General features: G+C 41.7%; 2 protein-coding genes across 4 annotated transcripts in view; one reads left to right on the top strand and one right to left on the bottom strand.

Annotated features, from left to right (window-relative positions):
• The window catches only part of itfg1 (integrin alpha FG-GAP repeat containing 1), a 154,313-nt gene extending 142,483 nt beyond the window's left edge, over positions 1-11,830 (bottom strand). The window contains exons 1-6 of the mRNA XM_069173976.1: positions 11,602-11,830; positions 11,121-11,205; positions 10,843-10,973; positions 8,822-8,879; positions 7,914-7,991; positions 7,693-7,787 (exon numbers count right to left, since the gene is read on the bottom strand). Coding sequence (XP_069030077.1) covers positions 7,693-7,787; positions 7,914-7,991; positions 8,822-8,879; positions 10,843-10,973; positions 11,121-11,205; positions 11,602-11,779 — 625 coding nt within the window. The 5' untranslated portion in view covers positions 11,780-11,830. The remainder of the gene's footprint in view (positions 1-7,692; positions 7,788-7,913; positions 7,992-8,821; positions 8,880-10,842; positions 10,974-11,120; positions 11,206-11,601) is intronic.
• Positions 11,831-12,302: 472 nt separating this feature from the next.
• phkb (phosphorylase kinase, beta) overlaps positions 12,303-21,951 on the top strand; it is a 118,479-nt gene continuing 108,830 nt past the window's right edge. For 2 of the 3 annotated variants that reach the window (XM_069173444.1, XM_069173445.1), the window contains exons 1-2: positions 12,303-12,406; positions 14,482-14,568. In XM_069173444.1, the coding sequence (XP_069029545.1) occupies positions 12,343-12,406; positions 14,482-14,568 (151 nt within the window). In that variant the 5' untranslated portion in view covers positions 12,303-12,342. Of the gene's footprint in view, positions 12,407-13,307; positions 13,416-14,481; positions 14,569-21,951 lie in introns of all 3 variants that reach the window. The other variant, XM_069173446.1, reaches the window with a different exon arrangement.

Below are 21,951 nucleotides of genomic sequence, written 5' to 3'. Positions count from 1 at the left end.
TTGGACACACTGCTGACGTGTTTCCTGCCCATGTGATATAACCACTCAGTGTTTGGCTCGGTTTTATCTCTACAGGTAATCTTTTTAATTAGACAAAAAAGAATTATGAGAAGATTGTCAAGAAACCGATAATGATTCAACCCTCTTGGAACCCTAAATGTCTGCATCAGATTTTGAGATGAAAAGATGCGAGATATTTTACTGTGTATCTGGAAATCTTATCTTCTGGGCGGTGCTAAAGGAAACGTCAGTAGATCTCCAAAGTCTTTATAATCCATCTTCTGGATAGCATAGATATCTGTACTAAATGTCACGGCAATCCATCAGGACATTTTTTTTTAATCTATTTCTTTTAAAAACTAAAATGTGGCGTCTGTTCAAGGTAAATCTCCAGTCATTCTCTGGGGACAGTGAACGCCTCGTATCTCACAACAACTTATCTTAAAGTCATTGCAACATTTCAGCCATTGACCGACTTACATTACCATCAACAGAGCCTTCTGGGTTTAATATATGAACATGCAGGTGATCGGTGGTCCAGGTTGACACCAATTTCATGTTTTCTGGATCACAACTTCTCATTGTAAATTGAACAGAAGTGACTCTGACCAACATTTAGAACTGCCCATTGAACACGTCCGTGTCGTTTTCTTCAACAGAGAACGAGACTACAGTATAACCTCAGGCAACGGTCACAGTGCCGTGCATATCAGAGTAGTATGCTCCACCACATTTACTTCTATTATTCATTTATCTGCAAAAAAACAGCTGTGCTTACCAAAATAAACGTCTTTGTCCTGTTTGACGGTGCGCCAGCTTTTCTGGAGGCGGAGATGCGACAAACTAAACACCTCAAAGGGCTGGCAGATCGCACCAGGCGCTCCTAACATGCCCGAGAGCTCACGCAAAACCTCTATAAAGTGGGGAAATTAGAACTTAAGGAACTGCCATGTTGATGAAGATATGAGCTACATGTGGCTGCCAAGGTTTTAGTTTTCTTCTCCGTTTTGGTACACAAGGAAATGTGTACAGTTCTTTAGATTCTTGAAAGAAAGAAATTCTGTTTCGTTTTGGCCCTCTATCCTCACCACGCCAGCTTTTAGCTCCACTGAAAACTGAGCTTTGCAAATGCTCGCCCAAGTGGCGAAGTTTGTGTTGATGGGGAAACTTGACTCTTTTAAATAAAAACTGAACTGTTATTGCGAGTTAGTCAACTTGTTACAAACATGGTGTAGACGTCCTGTCGTCCTTCCACATATCAGACGTGCCAATAAGTTACCACTTGGTCTCACTGTATAAAGAGGTCTGTGATATACAGTATCTTTGCTTCTTTTGAAAGAGAACTGCACAAGTATTTAAAGTCCCCTCCATTCAAAAATAAGACTTAGTACATTTCAAACCAGGTAACTGCAGGTAACGGTCGGATATTTGACAGTCTGTATTAAATATCATTGAAAATCCACATTTACTGATGCCAAACTTAATCCTACGGCAAATTAAATCAACCAAATTTATTTCATACACTCTTAACAAATGTGCTGTACACATAATGCACATAAACACAAACACCTCTGCATACTACCTTTTGGTTTTCTAGAACTTGTCAATGATTATCCAAAATAACTGCAAACACACCTCTTAGTGCGTGAGTGTTTTCTTGTATTACAAGTCAGAGCGCACCTGCTGCTGCACCATGTGTACCTACGACACCTACAGAAAAAATGTGCTCCTTAACACATTTTGCATACATTTTCTCCCAAAGTATCAGAACTAGCGACATCCCTACATTTCACAAAAAAATTGTATGCTGCTATGGTACTTATTTTGAATGTAGAATATCCTACAATTTAACAGTGAACTAGACTTTTAGATGAGTTTCCCACAGGCTATTAAGTAGAAGGGACAGAAAAACTGCTGTAAACTCACTGCTAACGAGAGAGTAAGACGAGAGGAGGGAAGCAACATTTCTGCACTGTCCGTCCTCACTCTGTGAATGTCTCTCGACTTCCAGAATAGCTGTTCAAAATGCTGCACTGAGTGTAAAGTTAATCCCTCTATAATCAATTCTTCTTCTTCTTGGCCACCCTTGTTAGGTGGCAAATCTGTTCTCTTTCCCCACCACCAGCACATTATTAGTAAGACAATCAACAAGACACTTCAACACAGAGGTAGTTTAATTGGATGCTGCACAGAGCATTACCATGTCTGTTGCCTAGCAATGGAGCCTAATGCCTGTATTGCTGTCTTTGTGCATGTTTTTTTTTCCAGAAATGGCATCTATAATTACTTTGCAATTACTACCTTTTCCCTCAAACGATTTCTTATCATGCTCCTGATAGCTGCCTGCCTGGCGGTGCTCTTTCCAAATTGACGTGATGTGATGAGGCCCCTGTGGGTGACAGTGATCCCGTACCAGAGACCGATCTTATAAAGCGTGAATACTCCCAGTGTATACCATTCAAATGATAAGCACATCTCCTGTGGTCATTTAGCTTTGATGATTACAGAAGGTTTGAGGAGGATTGAGGCACCTGCTCATAACAGTTGTGTATTGTATAAAGCCGAACCTCCGAGCCGTCCCGCGAAAGCCGTTTTCCTGCTAATTAGATGTCACTGTGGAGACGAGTTACCAAAACAGAACAACTACACCTACAAAGCCGGCTCGATGCCTAATGATATGTTTTGTTTTGTTGCAACACTCTTTCTAGGTGCTAACGACTAACAGCTTGAGGACCAAAATGTTGACGACTTTGTTTAACCTTGCAGAGGAAATAAATCCCAGCGGATCTGTAAACTTCTCTTAAATGTATGTGCATTTTTACCCGCTGCCTTGTCCTGTTGTTCCTTACGCTCTGGGCTCGTCGCTCTGTGTGTATTATTGACAGAAGCACAAATGTCAAACAATGAGCTGTGAAGAAAAACCCAACTGCATTAAATCCCTCGATGTGTGAGGCCAAAAACAAAATAACTGGGAAACAAAAGAGCACGAACACAAAGCTGTTACGAATACGTTGTTGTTGGAGACGGCGGCTGGCGGAGGATGATAGTAACAAGAGAGATTACGAGCCATATGCAGTATGTCGCTGCCCGGTTGGTTGGCTGGAGTGTCCAATAAGTGGGCTAAATGAGGCCTTGACACCGGCCAGGAACCAATTCCAGGTTCCTTTTTTTTTTCTGCTGGCAGTGCTGATGTAGCGAGGTCAGTCAATTCACTACCACGAGACTGTTTACAGCGATGATACTGGGCTAAGATTGGAGTCACGACACCGCCCTAGAAAAGGCCTCACCGTCCTTGAACCACGCTAACAAAATAGCTCACTGTATTACTGTGCTGGTAGGTGAGAGAGGGGGCATTCCCCAACACACAGACCTTCCTCAAAATGATAAGACACAACTTAGGACTGCCTCCATTTAATGATATCCATAATAAATATTAACCACCAGTCTTTTTATGAGTTTTTTTCACTACCTAGTGTTGCCGTGTTACTTCCCCTGTGACAGACTGCTGATTAGTAGATGTAGTTTGGCTCATTCATCAAGATGTGCTCCACTAAGGCTTGCAATTCCCCAGTAGCCAACAGACCTAACAGATTAGTCTGTTTCTTTTCTCACAGAAACTTTGTGCCCAACATGTTTCTTCCAGATCCTCAGGGCTCTGTATAATCAGTGTTGTTTTGGTTCTTTTCACTCTTCCCTGTTCATGTAATTTACCTGTTTAACTTTTATTCCCTAAAGTAACTGCGCTCTCTGTGTCTTAATGAAGATGAATTGAGAATAATGTGCTCATTTATATTCATGAATATTACACAATTTAAAAGCATCTGTAATAGCTATGAGCTATACAATTATGTGGCCTGAGGTGCCTCAAATAACTTTAAGAAAACTTCCAGCAAAATGTAAACCAATACTGGAAGACCAAATTCGAAGAAGGTCACTGATTAAAACACATGATGACTTAAGTATCCTCAAAACAGCATTGCTTATGCTGGTTGTCAGCACGTAAAAATCTTCTTTAAGAAGACCATCGTGTTCCAAACTGTGTTCTTCTGTTATCCATCTAGCATGCAACTGATTGAACAGAGACATTTCTATCATAATAAATACAGGTGTCGACCACACACAGGTGGTGTAAAAGCTCGTGTTTTACTTGAGCAATCTGCGCCTAAAAGCAACCCGGAGTGTATTTTTATGCTTCATGTCCATGTTCTTCCCTTTTACAGCCCTGATTGCGTGTCGTCCTCTGAGCACTGCCAAAGTGCTGCAACCTACCATCAGTGCTGTGCCTGAATGGATCGTCTGAAGACACGGACAGAAGCTGAATAGAAGGACATTTCATAGACTAGTACCCACAATACACAATTAGTACCCACACTCAATCTGGTCAAAACATTAGTAATCATATTAACTGTGGCAAACACATTCCTAATATGACGAAGACAGTGTGAATCTTGAAAAGCCCTAACGGCAGTTGCAATTGACCTTAAACTGGCTAACTTGGAGGATTCAAATTGTCTACAAAAAAAACACTCTCTCCCTGCTTAAGCGTCACTGTGATGCTTCAGCAACCGCTTAGAGGAGCAGGTGGTCGCAGCAGACAGTGAGCTGAGCCATCCTGAAGATTCACCCACCGCCTCGCTCATCCCCCTCCCACTCCTCCTCTGCCCTTTATCTTTCCAGCCATCCTTTTCTTTCAAACCATTCATCCTCTCCGACTCAGCTTTATCGCTCCATCACTTCCTGCCTACTTCCCTCTCCCTCCATCTGCATGCCCTCACAGACAGCGGCAGCCAGAGAGTCTGACATCCACCAGATGTACAGCAGGTTTTTTTATCCACCGCTTCTCCTCCTCATGCTCTTTTGTCCCTGCAGCACGCTCATCCACGGCAAAGTGAACACAGCTGAATGCACATAACAAGTCACAAGGATTCACTGTAATGATCTCTGTCCTCATGCATTTGTGTGTGTACACAGCAAGTTATTTCTGCAGAGTTCAACTATGGACCGTCATTCCGACTGGCGAGTTGCAAAATACTTGATGAAGCAATAGAAAACAAATGATGCACAAAACATTCAAAGCTGTAATAAAACAGCAACAAAAAAGTGGAAGTTTATTGACTTTCTCCTAATCCCTAAACAGATTAAATATGAATTAAAATCTGCTCTGGTTAAACTGTGACAGCCCTGGGAATAAAACCTCACAGCACAAAAAGATACCTGCAGTGAGTATGACACAACTAAATCCTCTCTGATTACCTTAAACACGAGGATTAGTTTCCAGAGGGGGAAAAAAAAAAATCCTCCCCTAAGTCTAAGTGACAGCGCTACACTTGGTGGGCAGAAGGACAGGAGTGAGATACTGTAAAACAAGAAAGAGGTGATTTCTCCATTCACTGGTGAAGAAAATAACTATTCCTTTCTCTCCTAGTCAAGTCGAAAAATCACAGTATTAGATTTATGTTTTGGTCTCTTCTCCGCTTCCTGAGGTTCCCTCTGGAGAAACTTCAGGAAACAATTCAACTACACCCACTCTGCCTCCGAGGAGATTTCTGTTTTAAAGAAGGTCAGCATTGGTCTGGAAATAATTTATAAACCAGGCACCAGTTAGCAATTCAAAATATTATAATCCTCTTTTGCATAGAGTATATTTAAGAAGCAGATTACATGGATTTTAGGTCTGCAAGCACCCAGAGATAATGTTTTCAGCTGCAAGAAGACACTGATCACTGCAATTTACAGTAAGCTGGGTCTTCTAGCGAGATTGGAGAGTCACAAGGGACTTCAGGTAGAGGACTGGGATTTAACTACAGTCACTATAAATAAGTAAAAACAAACAATAAATGACATCCAAGATTTTTTTTAAACAAACACTCAACCTGAGTATCTGCCATTGTTTATCAGGGTGGGAGATATAACCAGGATTCATGTCGTACTAACTCACTATTTTGAGAGCAGAAGTGCGTTCACACTGTCAATACAGAAACATTTAGTGCACCACAAGTACCAGGATGATGCACTCAAAACAATCCAACGAAGAAGTGTGAAACGCTGGACACTTTCCACCCTAAACAGTTGCCATCTTGGCTCCGTAGAGGAAGGGGCGGGGCCACCGGCGTAAAGAGTTTTCAAATTAAAGCGTCAAACAAAGCTGCAGCTCTTCCTGAAAACCGGACATAAGAATCAGTGTGTTTATTGAGTGTGTTAAACAAAGGATGAGCAATGGAGCATGAGGGCCGACACCTGACCGGACCTGAGGGTCACAGGCAGCTCTGGTGAGCTGGTCAGCAGGATGGGAGCTGCTCTCGTGCCTTCTCATGCACTCTTTGTTCTGTTTCCATCGAACTCCTGCTCCATGTGGGGCTCATCTGCCATCTTCAAGATACTGACATTGAACATTTTAAGTTGCCTGATATTTGTCCTGGTACCTAAAGCAGTGTCACCTTTTCATCCACATAGTGTCTGGTATATCCAAAACTCTGTATTAAAGCACAGGGTGGAACCTCAAACCAAAGCCTTATAGCTTTTTAGAGGAGCCATGTATGTTCAAAAATACCAAAGGCATGTTGGTCCTTAGAGGGCCTCATGTAATTAAATGTGCAGAATTACATCCTTTTTCAAAAAGGACTGCCCGAGGCGCTGAAACCCCAAAGGATTTGTAATTTCAACTCTGGTTGTTTTCTCTTAAATCTCAATCCAGCACTGAGACGTCTTGTTATATACACAGCTTCCCCCCTTACACATTAATAACACTGATTGATCCATGTAAGGAAACATGCAAAGTCCATAGTGGAGGAATACTCCACAAAATAAAAGAATGTTGCAGGGGCTTGGGTCTTAGATGTAATGAATCATGGAGCAGTGTGCAGTGAAGAATGAAGGCACCGGGGGGGATGAGGGGGAGCTGAGCATGTTGGTTTTTCTGTGGCTGTGCTCACTTGTATGTTCACGGCTAGCAAATACATTAACTGAAAACATGCAGAGACACAACATCCATCATCCCAGACTACAGGAAGGAAGACAGTTGTTGTTACAGTGGTTTAAACATTGCTTTTTAGTTGCAGGATGGTCGTTACTGTCTACTGACTTTATCAACTGCCCACCAAATATACACACAACTGATTACTTTGGAAAAGTTTTGACCAATAAATGAGGTGTAAATTTAGTAGAGCTAAAAAAAAAAAAAATAAAAATAAAAAAATAAAAATAAAAAAAAAAATTGTGTTTAGCAATTGTATCTGGAGTTCAGAGATTTGTCAGCCTGAGACACTTGAATAAACTCACAAATACTTAAGGAATTAAGCAGGAATTGTAGTTGGTTTTCTTGAGTTTTTGGCAGTAATTAGTTATATATATCCTAAAATTGTATTTGACTCCAACAGAGAAGCAGTCAAACAGAACAGAAACACTCCTTCATCCTATGGTAAAGGCTTGATCTCCCACAGTAAGCCACCAATTGTTCTGCTTCTCGTTCACCAGTTTTCCTCCACACAAAATCCTCAGTGTTAAAAAAGTGAAATGTTGAGTCACATTTAAACCTCACAATATTTTGTAACGCTGTTCAAAATGTGCAGAGTTATCATACTTATCATATCGGTGGTGTTGAGATCAGCTTACATTAAGAGTATTCTGTGTGCATCCAAGGCATTTTGCATTTGTTTCTCATGGTTTATCAGAGCTTAAACATCAGTGACTCACCAGCAGTGAAGTCCTTGTTGAGGTCGATGAAAGCGTTAGAGTGGGGGATGCGCATGTTGACGCCTGAACTCAGTGCATTGTGACACTCTGGAATCCTGAACAGAAGAAGAAACGTGAGGCAACAGCACGATTTAAAAGACTTTTACAAAGTAACTCGAGACATGAAAGCACTAGAAATAAACACTTGAAGGTGCAAGCGAGTTTGGAAGCTATGACATTACCTCTTGGTGAGATAGCAGACTTCGGTGAGGGGCGGGTTGGTGACTCCAAAGATGTCTGGGATCATGTCACCATTGAAACTGTGGAAAGATTTGTTTGTATTGAAAACAAATCAGCAGACTTTATTAAGCGCTCAAATGAGTTTGTTGGTTACATTCAGAACGAAAACAACAATGAACAGTCTCTTCTGTTCAGGTTATGTTGACGGTCAGAGAGGTAAAGATCCTCTTAAAGCATTCTGTCGACACTCTGAAAACACTTCAATTATTTTAACCACATCAATACACAGAAATGAGGGGGGCAGAATTGTATCACTCTATTGCAAGTTTTACTTAAATGACCTGGTATGTCAGCGTACAGTAAACTATGCTTGACTCTTAAATCTTATCTCAGAGGGGAGGTGAGGTCTGATCAAAACGTTTCGAGACTGCTTCTGTTGTGCACAAACGAAGCACAGCACAGTGATGTTAGGAGGAAGCAAAAACCTTGGAGGGAAGTATTCCACGTTCTGTCGCTTCATCAACATCAGCACCTGAGTTACAAGCGTTTTTGTGACCAGTGGTTTGTGCACATTTGTAATTTCACCATGAACACGAGCAGAGAGCGCACATCAAATGTTGTGACCAACTCGGGAATTCAGCAAAGGAGCCCCCTGAAATACCTCAAACGTCTTCGGCAATGAAGCAACAAGCTGCAGTCTTTAAACACTTTGATCACACTTGATTAATGTATAACAGTAAAAAACAAATATATGTGCAGCATAATACTTTTTAAAAAGTATTGACTGGAAACAGCTGACTGGAGCAAAACTAAACAAAAGACACTACTTGTGTTAACGTGTTCACTTTTACCATGTCGAATGTGACAAGCATCAAAGTATCCGAAGCGGGGTTTTCAGATTAATACTTACTCCATAACAAGAGGTTGATCTGTAAAGTTCTTATTCAGCTTGAGAAATCCTCCAATATCTGCACAAAATAAACAGAGTCAACAGGCCGAGTACTGATGGTCTGACAGAAACACAGCACAGATACTTAGTAGGACAGTCCAATCAGGATAAACACACTTTACTAGCCTCTCATGTCAACAACTATGAACAAAGTTAAAATATTCAGAGAGGGCAAAAAAAAAATCTAGCAAAGGTTTTCTTTTCTTTTCTGCCCATCTTTTATCCGAATATGAAAATGTAAAAAATTCACAGACAACTCTGGCTGATAAGTTTTTTTTGCCATTTGTTTCAGAATACTGATCAGAAAGAAACTTGAAATTTTGAAATTTACAATTCTTGCTTTCCATATTTACCTAATAAATTTCCACATTTAATAAACCGATATCACCGGGATGCTGTTATAAGCCCCACTTAAGTTACTGACCACTGCTGCTTACTGTACCGACTAAACAATTAAACATCGTCTACATGAATGCATAAATAATAAAGAGTGAGAAGTCATTCCCCAGCTCTCTAGTTAAAGTCCTTTGTCCTGAACTTAATGATGATAGGTCATAAAAGGAAAAGCACATCTGTTACAAATAACATTAATTATGTCCCTGTCCTATTCGAGTGTCCCAGTAACCCATGATAGCGTCCCAGGGACCCTGCATTAACAGGAAAAGGAACAGCCATCAATTTGTTTATTGTTTGCACCTGTGCTTTGCCTGCTCTGACATTGCAGAATGTCCTCTGTGAAAAAAGTAAATGGAAAGTTAAGGGGGGATTGTATTTTCAGAAACTTTAGACAAAAGGTCTAAACTGCCCCATCTGCCAGAGTTTTTAAACAAAAGGCACAACTTGCTCCTGCTGTACTGACAAAATATGTTTTTTTGGATTTGCATGACAAGTTTGCTTAATGAGGATCACTGAATTGCTTCCTCGCTGTAACAAGTCTGTCTGTCTCGAACAAATCAGACTGTTGACTACAGACTTTATGATTTGTCATTGCAGGGGAAAGACAGGTGGGAAGTGTAGGACATTTAAAACATATTTGGGAGACAAGCTTTGTCTCAACTGTCTAAAGAATTGGGGATTTTTCAAAATCACTTTAAGTAAAGTAATTAATGCATATAGTTGCTGTTTTTAGTGTGAAATAAATCCAGATTGAAGGGCGTACTACAGAGACGGTAATCTAAATGAAATGAAATGAGTAAAAATAAAGGATAATTTAAATGTAGATTTAGGATACTGGCCTAAACTTGTGAATATTATTCATTTCTAGCAAACTTGAGGACAATTTTTGCCACTCGGTCCGTGTTTTTAGGGGCACGCTGAGATTTCTTGCCCCATTGTCACCCTACACTGGAGGTGGAACATCAGTGTTTCCCACAGAACGTACTCGTTTGTGGTTTGTGGCGCGGTGTGTGATCAATGTGCACACAAACACTTGTGTCGTTTAGAGGAGGAGAATGTAACCGAGGTTACCTGCTGTAGTTACAATTTACACCCGAAACACCACATTTGCAAACTACCGGTAGACGCTATGAACCGATGTTCTATAAACGCATCACATGCTCCCATGGTGCCTGAGCACAGAGAACCTTTTGTCCCCACTCAGGTACTGCAGCCCAACTCAGACAGGTGTGTGGCCAAACAGGTGTGTCTGTTTGTTTAAAAATAGTGAAATGAGGCGTTCTGGCATAAGATTTAAATGACTTGAAACAAAGTGACTTTTATCGAACAAGCCGCATTGCTCAAATAAAGCCCATATATTTGAAATGTTGACATTAACAATGGCTGCACTGCCACATATGTGAGCATGTTATTAACGTGTATCTCAGTGTACGAAAATACAAAAATCTTACAATTGGCAACAGACAAAAGAAAACATCCATAATAACACGATGCCAAGGCCTATTAAATCAAACGATCCTAAAAGAATGAGCTAAATCCCTCCTCAGTGTTTTCCACCCGTCTGCAGCACCCATTCAGTTCTGTACCTAAAGTCTGATTGTGCCCCCAAAAGATGAAAACGTTTTCTCTCTCGGGGGTGACCTGAGCCGTGAGGAGGACGTCCATCTGAGAGTCTCCATCATAGTCTCCAGGGACCACACTGGTGATGACGATGTTGCTGAAACAAGAAGACAGTGGATGAGATAATCTGGCGTGGCGCTCCACATTATCCGTCCTCACAAACATCAGGGAATTAGGACGCGTCATAGATACTGAAACAAATACAATGCAAATAAATGCTAAAAAAAAAAAAAAAGTGCCATACCTGCCTAAAGTACCCTTTGTGATGTTAACTTTGGGCTTGAAGTAAGGTGACTTGGAGTCAGCCAAGAATATCAGCAGTTCAGACTCTGAAACAGGAATAAAACAACACCATTAAAGTACGTTCATTTCCCACTGCAGCACTCCTGAACAAACACCCTGTCCGAGCTCAGAGAGCCCAGGAGGACGCGATTCAATTTAGACCATTTACTGGTAAACACTGAACACCAGGCTGAAAACACATGACGGGACTGAGCCCCGATGAATGGGTTTCATGTCCACCTGTTTATCTCCTGGACGCTACGACGAGTTCAAACGACCCGGGAACCAAACGATAGACGCAGGTAAGCCAACAACTTTATCCATAACGCCACTCTTAATCACAATTTAAAACGCCACGTATTTCGAGACAAATGTTCACAATTTTGAGCGAAACGTCATGACGCCAACAGGACTCAAAACAAAGTCCCGACGCGTGAACCTACGCTCTCTGATGATGAAGATGTCGGTCTGTTTGTCCGAGTTAAAATCTCCAAACGCCGCCACCATCCCATAATTAGCGGCGCCGAAGAGGTCGGCCGTCACATCCTGAAGAGCAAATGCGTTATACTGTCCCCAAGAAAGTAACGCGAAGGCCAAAGTGTTTAGTTTAAGAGGCCACATCTTCCTGCTACCGCAGCCCCACCACAACAACGACGGACTGCAATACGGCACGCTGCTTTACAGCAGCGGGATGAAACGGGCAGCTCGGTTTGAATAAGCGACGCGTTACAAGAAATGAAGTTTTTTTTAAAATTCAGACACATGATATGATATTTTTCTAATATGAGAGGGAAAAAAAAGTGGAAGTGGAAAAAAAGAGGGTTTAAAAGTTGTGATGTCAGAATGTTCTTATTTACGTCACTGTCGCGCTGCAAGGTGTCAAGCTAAAGAACGTTAGCAGGGCTAAATCAGAAAAGTAGGAAGTGCACTTTCAAAATAAATTCATCACGTTAGTCGAGCTGGAAAATAACACATATACAGTAAAACCCTCGTACTCATTAGTATAAAGTGAAACTTTACTCAAAGAGTAAGTACGGTTTTACTCAAAGGCGACGTCAACGTTTGCTTTTTATTTTAATTGTTCATAACGACAGCTGACAGAGAAACTAGGTATTTTATTCTGAAGGCAGAAACCGGAAATCCTTTGACTTTCTGGCGATTTTTTTTGTGTTGACACTGTGAACATGGCGAGCCTGGCAGATGTCGGCTGGAAACTCCTGGAATTCAAAGCCCGATCAAAAAGATCAGGTCTGACTCGTTACTTTGCATGATGTCGTCGAGTGTGACACCATCTTTGGGTGTCTGTTGTTGTTGTTGTTGTTGTTGTTGTTTTTAAAGCCGATGAACGCGGCCTGCAGTTAGACTTGATGTGCCCATTTAATGTGTCCACTGCAGCGTTGGTGCAAGCATGAAAGGTCAGAGGTGTACATGAGCAGTACACAGCGGCTATTTTAAGAGCTTCTCACCAGGTCTCTGTTGGCTTTTACATCTCAGCCATAGTTGAATGCACGGTGTTTATATCACTGTGTAGTATTAACCAGAGGCCTTGGTGAAGCTCACACACAGTTGTTCTTACTCTGGGAAAGGAACGTGCTCCTTTTATTGAAACTTTAAAGCATATTATATCATGTAAGCATGAAAACATCACAAAAACAATTAGTTATCACCCCATATTGGAAGAACCGTGTTATTTATGGTGACAGGACTACTGTCTGATAAGAAACACAATGTAAAGAGAGCCCAGAGTAGACATATTCTGATCGTAGAGCAACTAATTTGACTTTTCTATTAGTTATAAAACTTGCAAGGTGCATCTGTTTTCATTTGGCAGCTGTATTAACACAAGAGCATTCAGAAACCTTAGGATTTAGAAGTGGATGTTGGAGCATAAATCAATCATGTACCCTCCTAACTTAGTGATGTAGCTATTCTGAAGTCCTTCTCATAATCACAATACCATCATATGATAATTCATCATAGCGCTGTGTCTTCTTAGGGTTTAAACATCATTCATTCCTAAGCAAAATGCATTGTAATTTTCTGCATGTTGTCCATGATCATCGTCACCCCAGGCTTCAATTCACTGTTGATCAATGCACGTCTATAAGCTTACTCTGTGCTACTAACTCCTCCCTGTGAATTGCTGTAGATTTGTGATTTAGCTGAGAGAGAGACGATTGGCCTTAATTGCACCTTTTGAGAATGGCCGGCTCAGTGGCTGCGATTGCCCAGCCTCGTCGGAAAGTTCACCGACTCGGTAAGTATAGGGGCAGCACGTTTGAGGAAAACCGGTGGATAGGTGGACACGAGAAGCTTACATCATTATACATCTAAATATAATTATTTCACAATCACAGGAAAACATGTTGTGAACTGAAAATCACAAATCACCTCATTATTGCTACTTCATTTCCTGATTTTGAGGAAACCATAGTAAGTGCAAAATAGACCATTACCCACAATGCACTGTACGTTCTCACTGTTCCTGTAGGCTGAACTGTCAGTAGAATCATATCATTCTTCCACGCTACACATCAAAGAGCCAGAAGTGGCACAAAATAAACTTGCGGTATTAATGAAGTGATATCTGTCACGACGTTAGTGGTGTGCTTCACTGAAGTTAGTCATGGGATTGTTTAAAACCTGACAGCTCACATTTGTCTGATCTCATGTTAGAAATGAAAATTGGAATATTAGACTTCCTCTATGCTCTTTTAAAGTGTTATCTTTAAAAAGAGATGGATTGGCTTTGTCCCCTGCAACATTTAAGCTGATGGAAATTATGCTAATTTTAGTAAGAATATGAATTTCTTCAGTACCTGTGGTATTGACCCAAGGTCGAAGCCATTAAAATGCAAATCTCAGCAAAGTGAAAAGAGTGAAAATAGCAGAAATCGAGCAGGATGGGGGGGTTCCCCTCAAACTCCTGCGCTCTCAGCTCAGAGGGAAATGTCTGCTCGCAAGTCACATTACAATTTGAAATTTTAGCCGTGGGCCTGGATGTTATTGTGCGTGCTGCGCCCTTTGTCACGCAATGTGCTGCAGTGAAAAACTACCATTTACTGATGGCATGTGTCAGTTGTTTTCTCTGCTGTCTGTTGCTCACTGAACACCTTTTTCTACATATTGGAAAAAATGATTTAATCTCAGTCCAGTTTACTCATGAAGGCATATTAATAATGAAGACAACAAGACTGTGACTGAGATTAATATTCAGGATTTTTTTTTAAAGGTCCATTGACTAGCGTTGCATCAGTTTTGGGAAACATTTGGTGGGTCAGGGTTTGAAACTGTTTGTGTGTAATGGACGTGTCCTTCCTCAGGCTCCATCTATGAACCTCTCAAGTTGTCCAATCTCCAGCGGGAGGATGAACCACTTTGGGAGAAGCTGGACCATTACTACAATGCTGGTAAGTAAATATATATTTTATATTGACAAATGCAATGTCATGAAATGAATGGCAGTCAGGGCAGTTTTGGCACATTTTGGTGCTCTAAGTGGCCCTGAGAAGTCTGGTCTTTGATATTTTGTAACAATTATATCACTTCCATGTTATTTTTTATTTTTTATTTTTTTTAATTAATTTAACTTTATTCAACTTTACTCAACTTCTAGCTCAGGGGTCTCCAACCTTTTCTCTTCTTAGAGCTACTTTGTTGAAAATGAAAGTGTTCGAGAGATACTAATGTTTAGTAACATTTATTCACATAGTTGAGCTCCACCCAAACCAGCTGAATAAGCTTATTCTATGTGAACAATAACAAATTGATACTCAACACACACACACAGGCCCATTGCAGGTTGTAGTTTCTGTCCTCGGATCTCTGTGTGTCTCACTCGGGGGAGCTCAACCTCCATTGCACTGACACGAAGCGAGAGGAGATTGTCCTCTTATTAATTGATCACGTTGATAGCGTTGTTCTCTCGCACAGTTTAAAAAATGAATACATAAAAAAATGCTGAAATTGATCACCAAGTGTACCTGGGCAGCCCAAGTAAGTCTCTGCATTGGACTACTGATAGTTTGGGAGCTACAGATTGAAGACCCCGGTTCTCGTCAGTGCCATGTCATCAACGTCATGAAAACTATCACCTGTTGTGACTTATTCTCGTTTTATCCATATTGATATGAAATATTAAGTTGCTAATATCCCTGCATGATACTTGCAAGTTTCTGAGGCTTTGACTCCACCACATCCACCACTGTCTTTGTCACTTCGGTACTCGGGTATATGTTTTATTTGAGAGTTTAATTTGGGGGACCGTTTGCTTCCCACAGTGCACATTTCAGGCCTGCATTTGAATTAGTGGAGCAGTGTGGATATGTTATACTACTGAGTAGTGTTTTCTACAATGTTTTGCATACCGTCTTCCAGTATTTAACCTCAGCATCAAAAACATTCTCACCAAAAGCCGCACCTTCGAGGTGTTGTTAAGTGTCACAGAAACAGATGCAAAACGACCATCTGCTCAAATCGTTCACTGCTACTCGCTGTTGCTTAATGAACTCAAACTGACTGATGCTTTTATGTATGGTGTCGCATGGTTGGTCACCCACTCCCTGCATGCACTGGGTGAACAGAGTTAGTGGGATGTTTTTGATAGTTGTGTTTCTTGCTGATAACTATTCATTCAAATGCTACAATGGGTCCTGATCTCCATCCTGTGATCCTTTTAATTGCAGGGTATAGATACTTGTTTAATATTGCTTTCTTACGTTAAAATATATGTATAGCTGAATCACAAGCAGGTGTGGTATGTGTGGTCTTTTACTGTCAAGTTGGAGGGTAAAACTTGTGTTCCAGGAATATGTGTCTTTTTCTTTCACTCCTAAAACACGTGGCCCACTAAAAGCAGGGCAGCACTGTTGAGCTAATGTATGCGGCAGTAAAGTCTGCAGTTGTTTTATCATTGCCAATATTGTCAAATTGCAGCCTTGGGTACAGTGATTACATCTTGCAGACATATAGGATTGTTCCCTGGCTGGGAAGATAAAAGGAAGCTGTGGGAGTTCCTAAGTGTTACAGATGCAAAAACATGGACCCAGCGTGCACCTGGGTAAAAAAACAGCAGTACCACAATGTGGAAAAACTCTGTTACAAGTGACCTCCACTAAACATATGGTGTTGTGAAATCAGAGAGGAACTATTGGCATGAAAATAGTACTCATTATGCAGAATAGCCATTATTATACACTCAGCAGCCACTTCATCAGGTACACTTTGCAAATGCTTGGTTAGACCCCCTTTTGCCTTCAGAACTGCCTTAATTATTTGTGGCATCGAATAAATCACTCGTTGCAGGACTTCACAAAGGTGCTTTGTTAGATTGAGATCTGCTGACTGTGGAGGCCACTTGAGTTCTCTTGCTGAAAGGAGGCATTAGGAAATGGTTACACTTTGGTTATAAAAGGATGGACATTTTCGGCAACAATGCTCAGGTAGGCTGTGTGCGTTCAAGTGATGTTCAGTTTGTACTAAAGGGCCCAAAGTTTGTCAAGAAAGCATCCCCACACTCTCTCTTCTGCATACCTTAGTTGGATTTGAGTGACTGTTGCCTTTTTATCAGGTCAAACCAGCCATTCTTCTCTGTCCTCTACCATCAACTAAACAATAGTTTTTTTTCTCTGTGAACTCTAATGATGGTTGTGGGTGGAACTCACAGCAGATCAGCAGTTTGTGAAATCAAACCAACCCGTCTGGCACCAAGAACCATAGAAGAAGTATTTTAAGTCACCTTTCTTCCCCATTCTGATGCTTGGTTTGAACTTCAGCAGATCCTCTTGACCATGTCTACATGCCTACTATCTGCCACATGATTGGCTGGTCAGATATTTGCTTTAACGAGCAGTTGAATGGACGTACCTAATGAATTGTCCCGTGAGCTCATAATATATTAGTGCATTATGATTTGTGACGCTTTAATGTGTAAGCACCTCTAATGTTGCAAAGGTGAACCAAATTTCAATCGCTTTATCTACTGATGGGTAGATTGACATTGCATAATATATCAGAACGTATTAGTTGATTATATTTTGTATTATATGTTTCATCTTCTAATAACTAATAAATACACATTAGCAACTAATGAGTAAACATATATTAGTAGAAAAGATACCATAATGTCTCACTTATACATGCAAATGTTTCTGTGAATGAAGGAATACAAAAAAGTAATGCCTTCATTTACCAAAGCTGATCTCAGATCAGTTCTCTGAAACTTACTAGTGGTTACTAAGGACTTAGGAAGGACACAAACGCTGATGGATAGGCGGTGCAGCCCAGTCCAGGTGATAATTGGAGGGTGTGTGATCAGTTAAGGAGGCTCCAGCCTCACTGTAGGAGAGATAAATACACATTAGTACTGATTACTGAATTACCTGCAGCTGGGAGAGTAGCACTGTGGCAGCCGGCGGTGCCTCCCAGCTCACACACAGGAACCTCAACACACTGCCACACACCTTAACGTCCTTGAGTTCAGGATTCACTCATGTCCTCCCTTTGGATGTAAGTACTGCTGTAGACGTGAAGGTTCAATTTGAAGAAGTTTGCATTTGGCGTGAACTATTGCTGTCACAAATGCTCCGGCGACGCGGCCGTCAGGCTGGCAGAAGGTTAAACAGCCAATTCGGAAATGTTCAGAAATGGAGATCTGCGGGCTAAATGAAAGATTTGGTATATTATAAAATGCAGGAAACTAATAGCATAATGTTCCTTCCTTTCCATGTAGGTGCGCTGCAAATGATAACAAGCCACTATGCACCATAGCAAAGCCCTGGCACTGAAACAACTAAAGTGAATGCAGCTGTAAATGAATGCTATTTGTTACACGTGTTTGACAAGTCATGCTGCGTTCAAATGCAACTCGTGAGCTCGTGGTTACAACATGGGAAGTCGTGTGCACTGTATCCTTGTGGTCAATTAGCTTATCAAAAAATGAACTCCCACGGCCCCTGCCGTTTCCGTAAACGTCACAAACACGTCACAAGTTGTGAACTCGAGGCTTATTGAAAATGTTTACGTTGTGAATACCACATGAGGGGGCCGTTTATATGGACTCTTCTCATAAATACGAGCCAATTTGAACACGGCAACAGGGTGTTTGCTGTGATGGCGTCTGTGTCCACCAGAAATCAAACCGTTTGGAGCCTCGATCAGAGACGGGACACGTGACACAAAATAACTCAGGTCACATTACTGAATTATTTGTCCACCCAAGTACATTATGTTTATCGAAGCCAAATGTGGAACTACAGTCAAGTGTTTCTTTTATGTTTGTTTTCCCTCATAATGACAGACTGGATTCACCCTCCTTTTCATTTTACAGTGAAATCAATCGATATAAAGGCAGAGAGCCACAGAGAGAAAAGGCAGAACTCACCACTTCATCGAAGCAGATAGAGTCGGGTTTAGTGTGCACAAGGCAGGATCATGTGCTGCCTCTGGCTGTGTGTGGCTATTAGAGTCTGGTAATACAGCTCAGGATGCTGTCCCCGAGGATCAGCGCTGGTGTTGCCACTGTGAACATAAGCTGGGCTTTTTTCTGTTGCTCTTGTTGAAATATCCAAAACTTACTGTGCAACACAACAGATAAATCTTGACGCTCTCTTAGAAGGAATGTTGGAGCATTTAGGGCATTCACACTTTTATGCCGTTTGTGTTTCGGTTCAAGACAAATGACGTGTGCCCATGCATGTTTGTTCTGATTTCCCCGCTGTTATCTAGTTGTAGAAATACGAGAAGTGCTTCTCTACCGATGACATTTAGGAGACTACAGATCATCCAGCACTGATCTTGAACTAAGAGCTATTCAAAGATGACCTACATTAACATGTTTTTCTGCTGGAATTTGGCATAAAGTGACTTTAAACTAGGCTGCAGGATTTCCTGCAGCATTTGTAGTGGCAGCTTTGCCTAAGAAGGAGGATCACCTCTATTCGTGTCAGAAGAAACTATTACATGTGTACGAAGGTGGATGGAAAAGTTCAGAGACTGCTCCTGTTGCACGTGAACGGAGGGCAGCACCGTGACGTGCACGGAGCAGAGGAAAGCTGTAACCTTCGTAATTAAGTATCGCAAGTTACGTCACTTTATCAAAATCAGCACCTGCGTTACATGCGTTTTTGTAACCACTGGTACATGCAGATTTGCAGTGTCAGCAAAGGGCGCATGTCGAATTCTGTGTCTTGAAATCGGCAACACAGACCCTTGAAATGCTTCAGAAAGTCTACAACAGTGAAGCCACGAGGCCGGGTGAGGTGTTTTAGTGACGGTCATGTTTAAGGGGCAGAACGTCACTGTCCAAGACCAAAGAAGGCACATCAGCTGAGGAGCACAACCAGGTGGTTTGTCTTTGGCCTTCACAGTGTTGTGCACCATGAATTTGTCCCCCAGACTCAGACTGTCAACATCGACTTCTACTGTGACGGTCGGAGGCATCTGAGGGAAAACATTGGGTGCAAACATACTGAACTGCGGTGCAATGGCACTTTGGTTCTCCAACAAGACAACGCACCCAAAAATGTGACCCAAAATTTGATGTGCGCTCTCTGCTCAAGTTGCAGGTCCACTGAGAAATCACAGGCAGAACCATAATCACAAAAATGTGTGTAGCTCAGGTGCTCATGTTGTTCAAGCACAGTAATTGGGAATACTTGCTTACAAAGGTTATAGTTGTTCTGTGCTCTGTACACGTCACGGTTCTGCACACTGTTCATGCATAACAAGAGCAGTTTGTTAACTTTTTGATTACCCCTCAAAAGGAATACATAAAACTTTGGAGAAAACCAGCAGAGATGCTTTTTTGGTTCGATCATGAAGCGATGTAACAGGACGTGTCTACGACATCACTTTGTGTGTGGTTACAGGTTCAACGAAGCACAGTTCTCACCCAACCACACCTATCAGTGATGCGGAGTGTGGTCAGAGCATAGACTTCATATGAAAATGGATGTTAGGCTTGAAGTAGATGTTAGAGTACAATACCACTGCTGGCCACGAGGGGTTGGCCTCCCAAAAACCCTCGCTGCAAAAGACTTCCATTTGGTAGAAGTGTTAACTTCTCTCTGAAGTACCAAGTCAAGAAAGTCACTGTGGTGTCATTAGCTGAATGCAGTCCTTCAGATCAGTGTTCTCGTGGTCCCTCTGAAAATAGTTCCATAATAGATGAGATATTGGGCCTCAAACAAAGCTATGTTTGTGGGTTTGTCTGATTTGTTTGACATCCCTCGGGTGCAGCCAGGTTTTTGGTGTAAGTGTGCGTCGTGTGCTCGAGTTGTCATTCAGATCCACTACTTGTTTCTCCCCAGCTCGTCTGAATATGATCACTTCTGGCTCCAAAAACGTAAAATGACAACGGGCAAAATGCCAGATTGGAGGCTTTAAAACGATAGTTCACAAACCAATGGGTGGGTTGCCCCTTTGGTCAAAGCTAGTCATAAAAAAAAGCAGTAAAACGCTGCTTTTCGGCCTGGTGTTAAGTCAGTCTTTAATGTTAGATATTGAATAGCTTGACTTGTAGCAGCAGCTTCATTTTGAGTGCATCAGCGACCTGACACAGCTAAATTAAAGAAGAGCTCAGCCTCATCTTATAGACGCACGCATCACAGTATGGTGCCAAACTGAGAGGCAGTTTTCATAGATCGTGATATGTGATTGAAAGGTCTAACACACTCATTCATTTGCTGCAGCTCCTCCAAGTCCTGTGCATTATTGACACCCACCCAGCCTCGGCTTCTTCAGTTCCCTCTGCTGTCTTTTGCTTGCTCCATCTTGCACTGACTGGACTGGTGGCAACTGATCGCTGGATATTAAACAGTTACTGGGCTGACAACTCTAAACAAGTTGTTAACTGAATCCAAATGAAGTGAAGTCACTCCCAGAGAAGCTCAGAGCTGCAAAGCCTACAGAAGTGAATCATATGTTGGCAGGAGCTTGATGCTAAAAGCACTCAGTATGAAGGCACCGCAGATCAGACATGTATCTGTTTGCCTGGATTTTACTTTCCAAATACATTGTAACATAGCATGATGGAACATATACTCATCCTTTTATTGCACAAAATCATTTAATGCTGACTGACGGATGTGATATTGAAGTCACACTATCCCATATTAGAAATGTTATGAAAAACATAACCTCGACAGAGACTACAAGACAGATTTGGGTTTAGGATTTGGCTCAGGCGATGGATTCAGTTATAAGACTGTATAAACTACAGCTTTTCCCAGAAGTAAGCTGAAATATATTTGTGTGTCTCAAACAGAGGAAAAAAAAGGTTGCCGCCCTTTAAACCAAGTGTGGATTGAGGGATTGTTAATGCATCCTGTGTAAAAGCGTGTGTTCAGGGCATGATGCACCGTTTTCTCACATGAACCCACTTCTGACAGGTATGACACAGCCCATTGGTCAGCCCAGATGAAGACAGGGCAGCTTGTATGTGTGTGTGTGTGTGGCTTTGTGTGCCGTCGGTGTATGGTCGGTGGGTTTCCATTAGGTCGCTGCATGCGTATGCGTGTTCAGAAAATGACAGAAGACAATAAACAGAGCTTGGCATGCAACAGGTGTAGCTCTCGGTTGGAACTGATTTGCTGCTATCGGAGAGCGCAGCGTTGCCTCCAGCATCAGCTCCGTTGTAACCCCATAGATTTACAGAGAAAAGCCTCCGCCAGATTGCAGTATGTCGAAAAACGCAGCGTTGAACATTGAGCTTGTTTAATTGTTGTGTTGGGTGGCGGCTGGAAGCGCTTGTCCAATTCTGGCGAGGAACAAAGCCAACATTGTTATCGCCGGCA

Source organism: Embiotoca jacksoni, unplaced genomic scaffold, assembly GCF_022577435.1.
Source record: "Embiotoca jacksoni isolate LCO1_2020_lvr unplaced genomic scaffold, fEmbJac1.0.p SCAF_6, whole genome shotgun sequence".
Lineage (NCBI taxonomy): Eukaryota > Metazoa > Chordata > Actinopteri > Embiotocidae > Embiotoca > Embiotoca jacksoni.
This window is presented reverse-complemented; position numbering and strand designations above follow the sequence as displayed.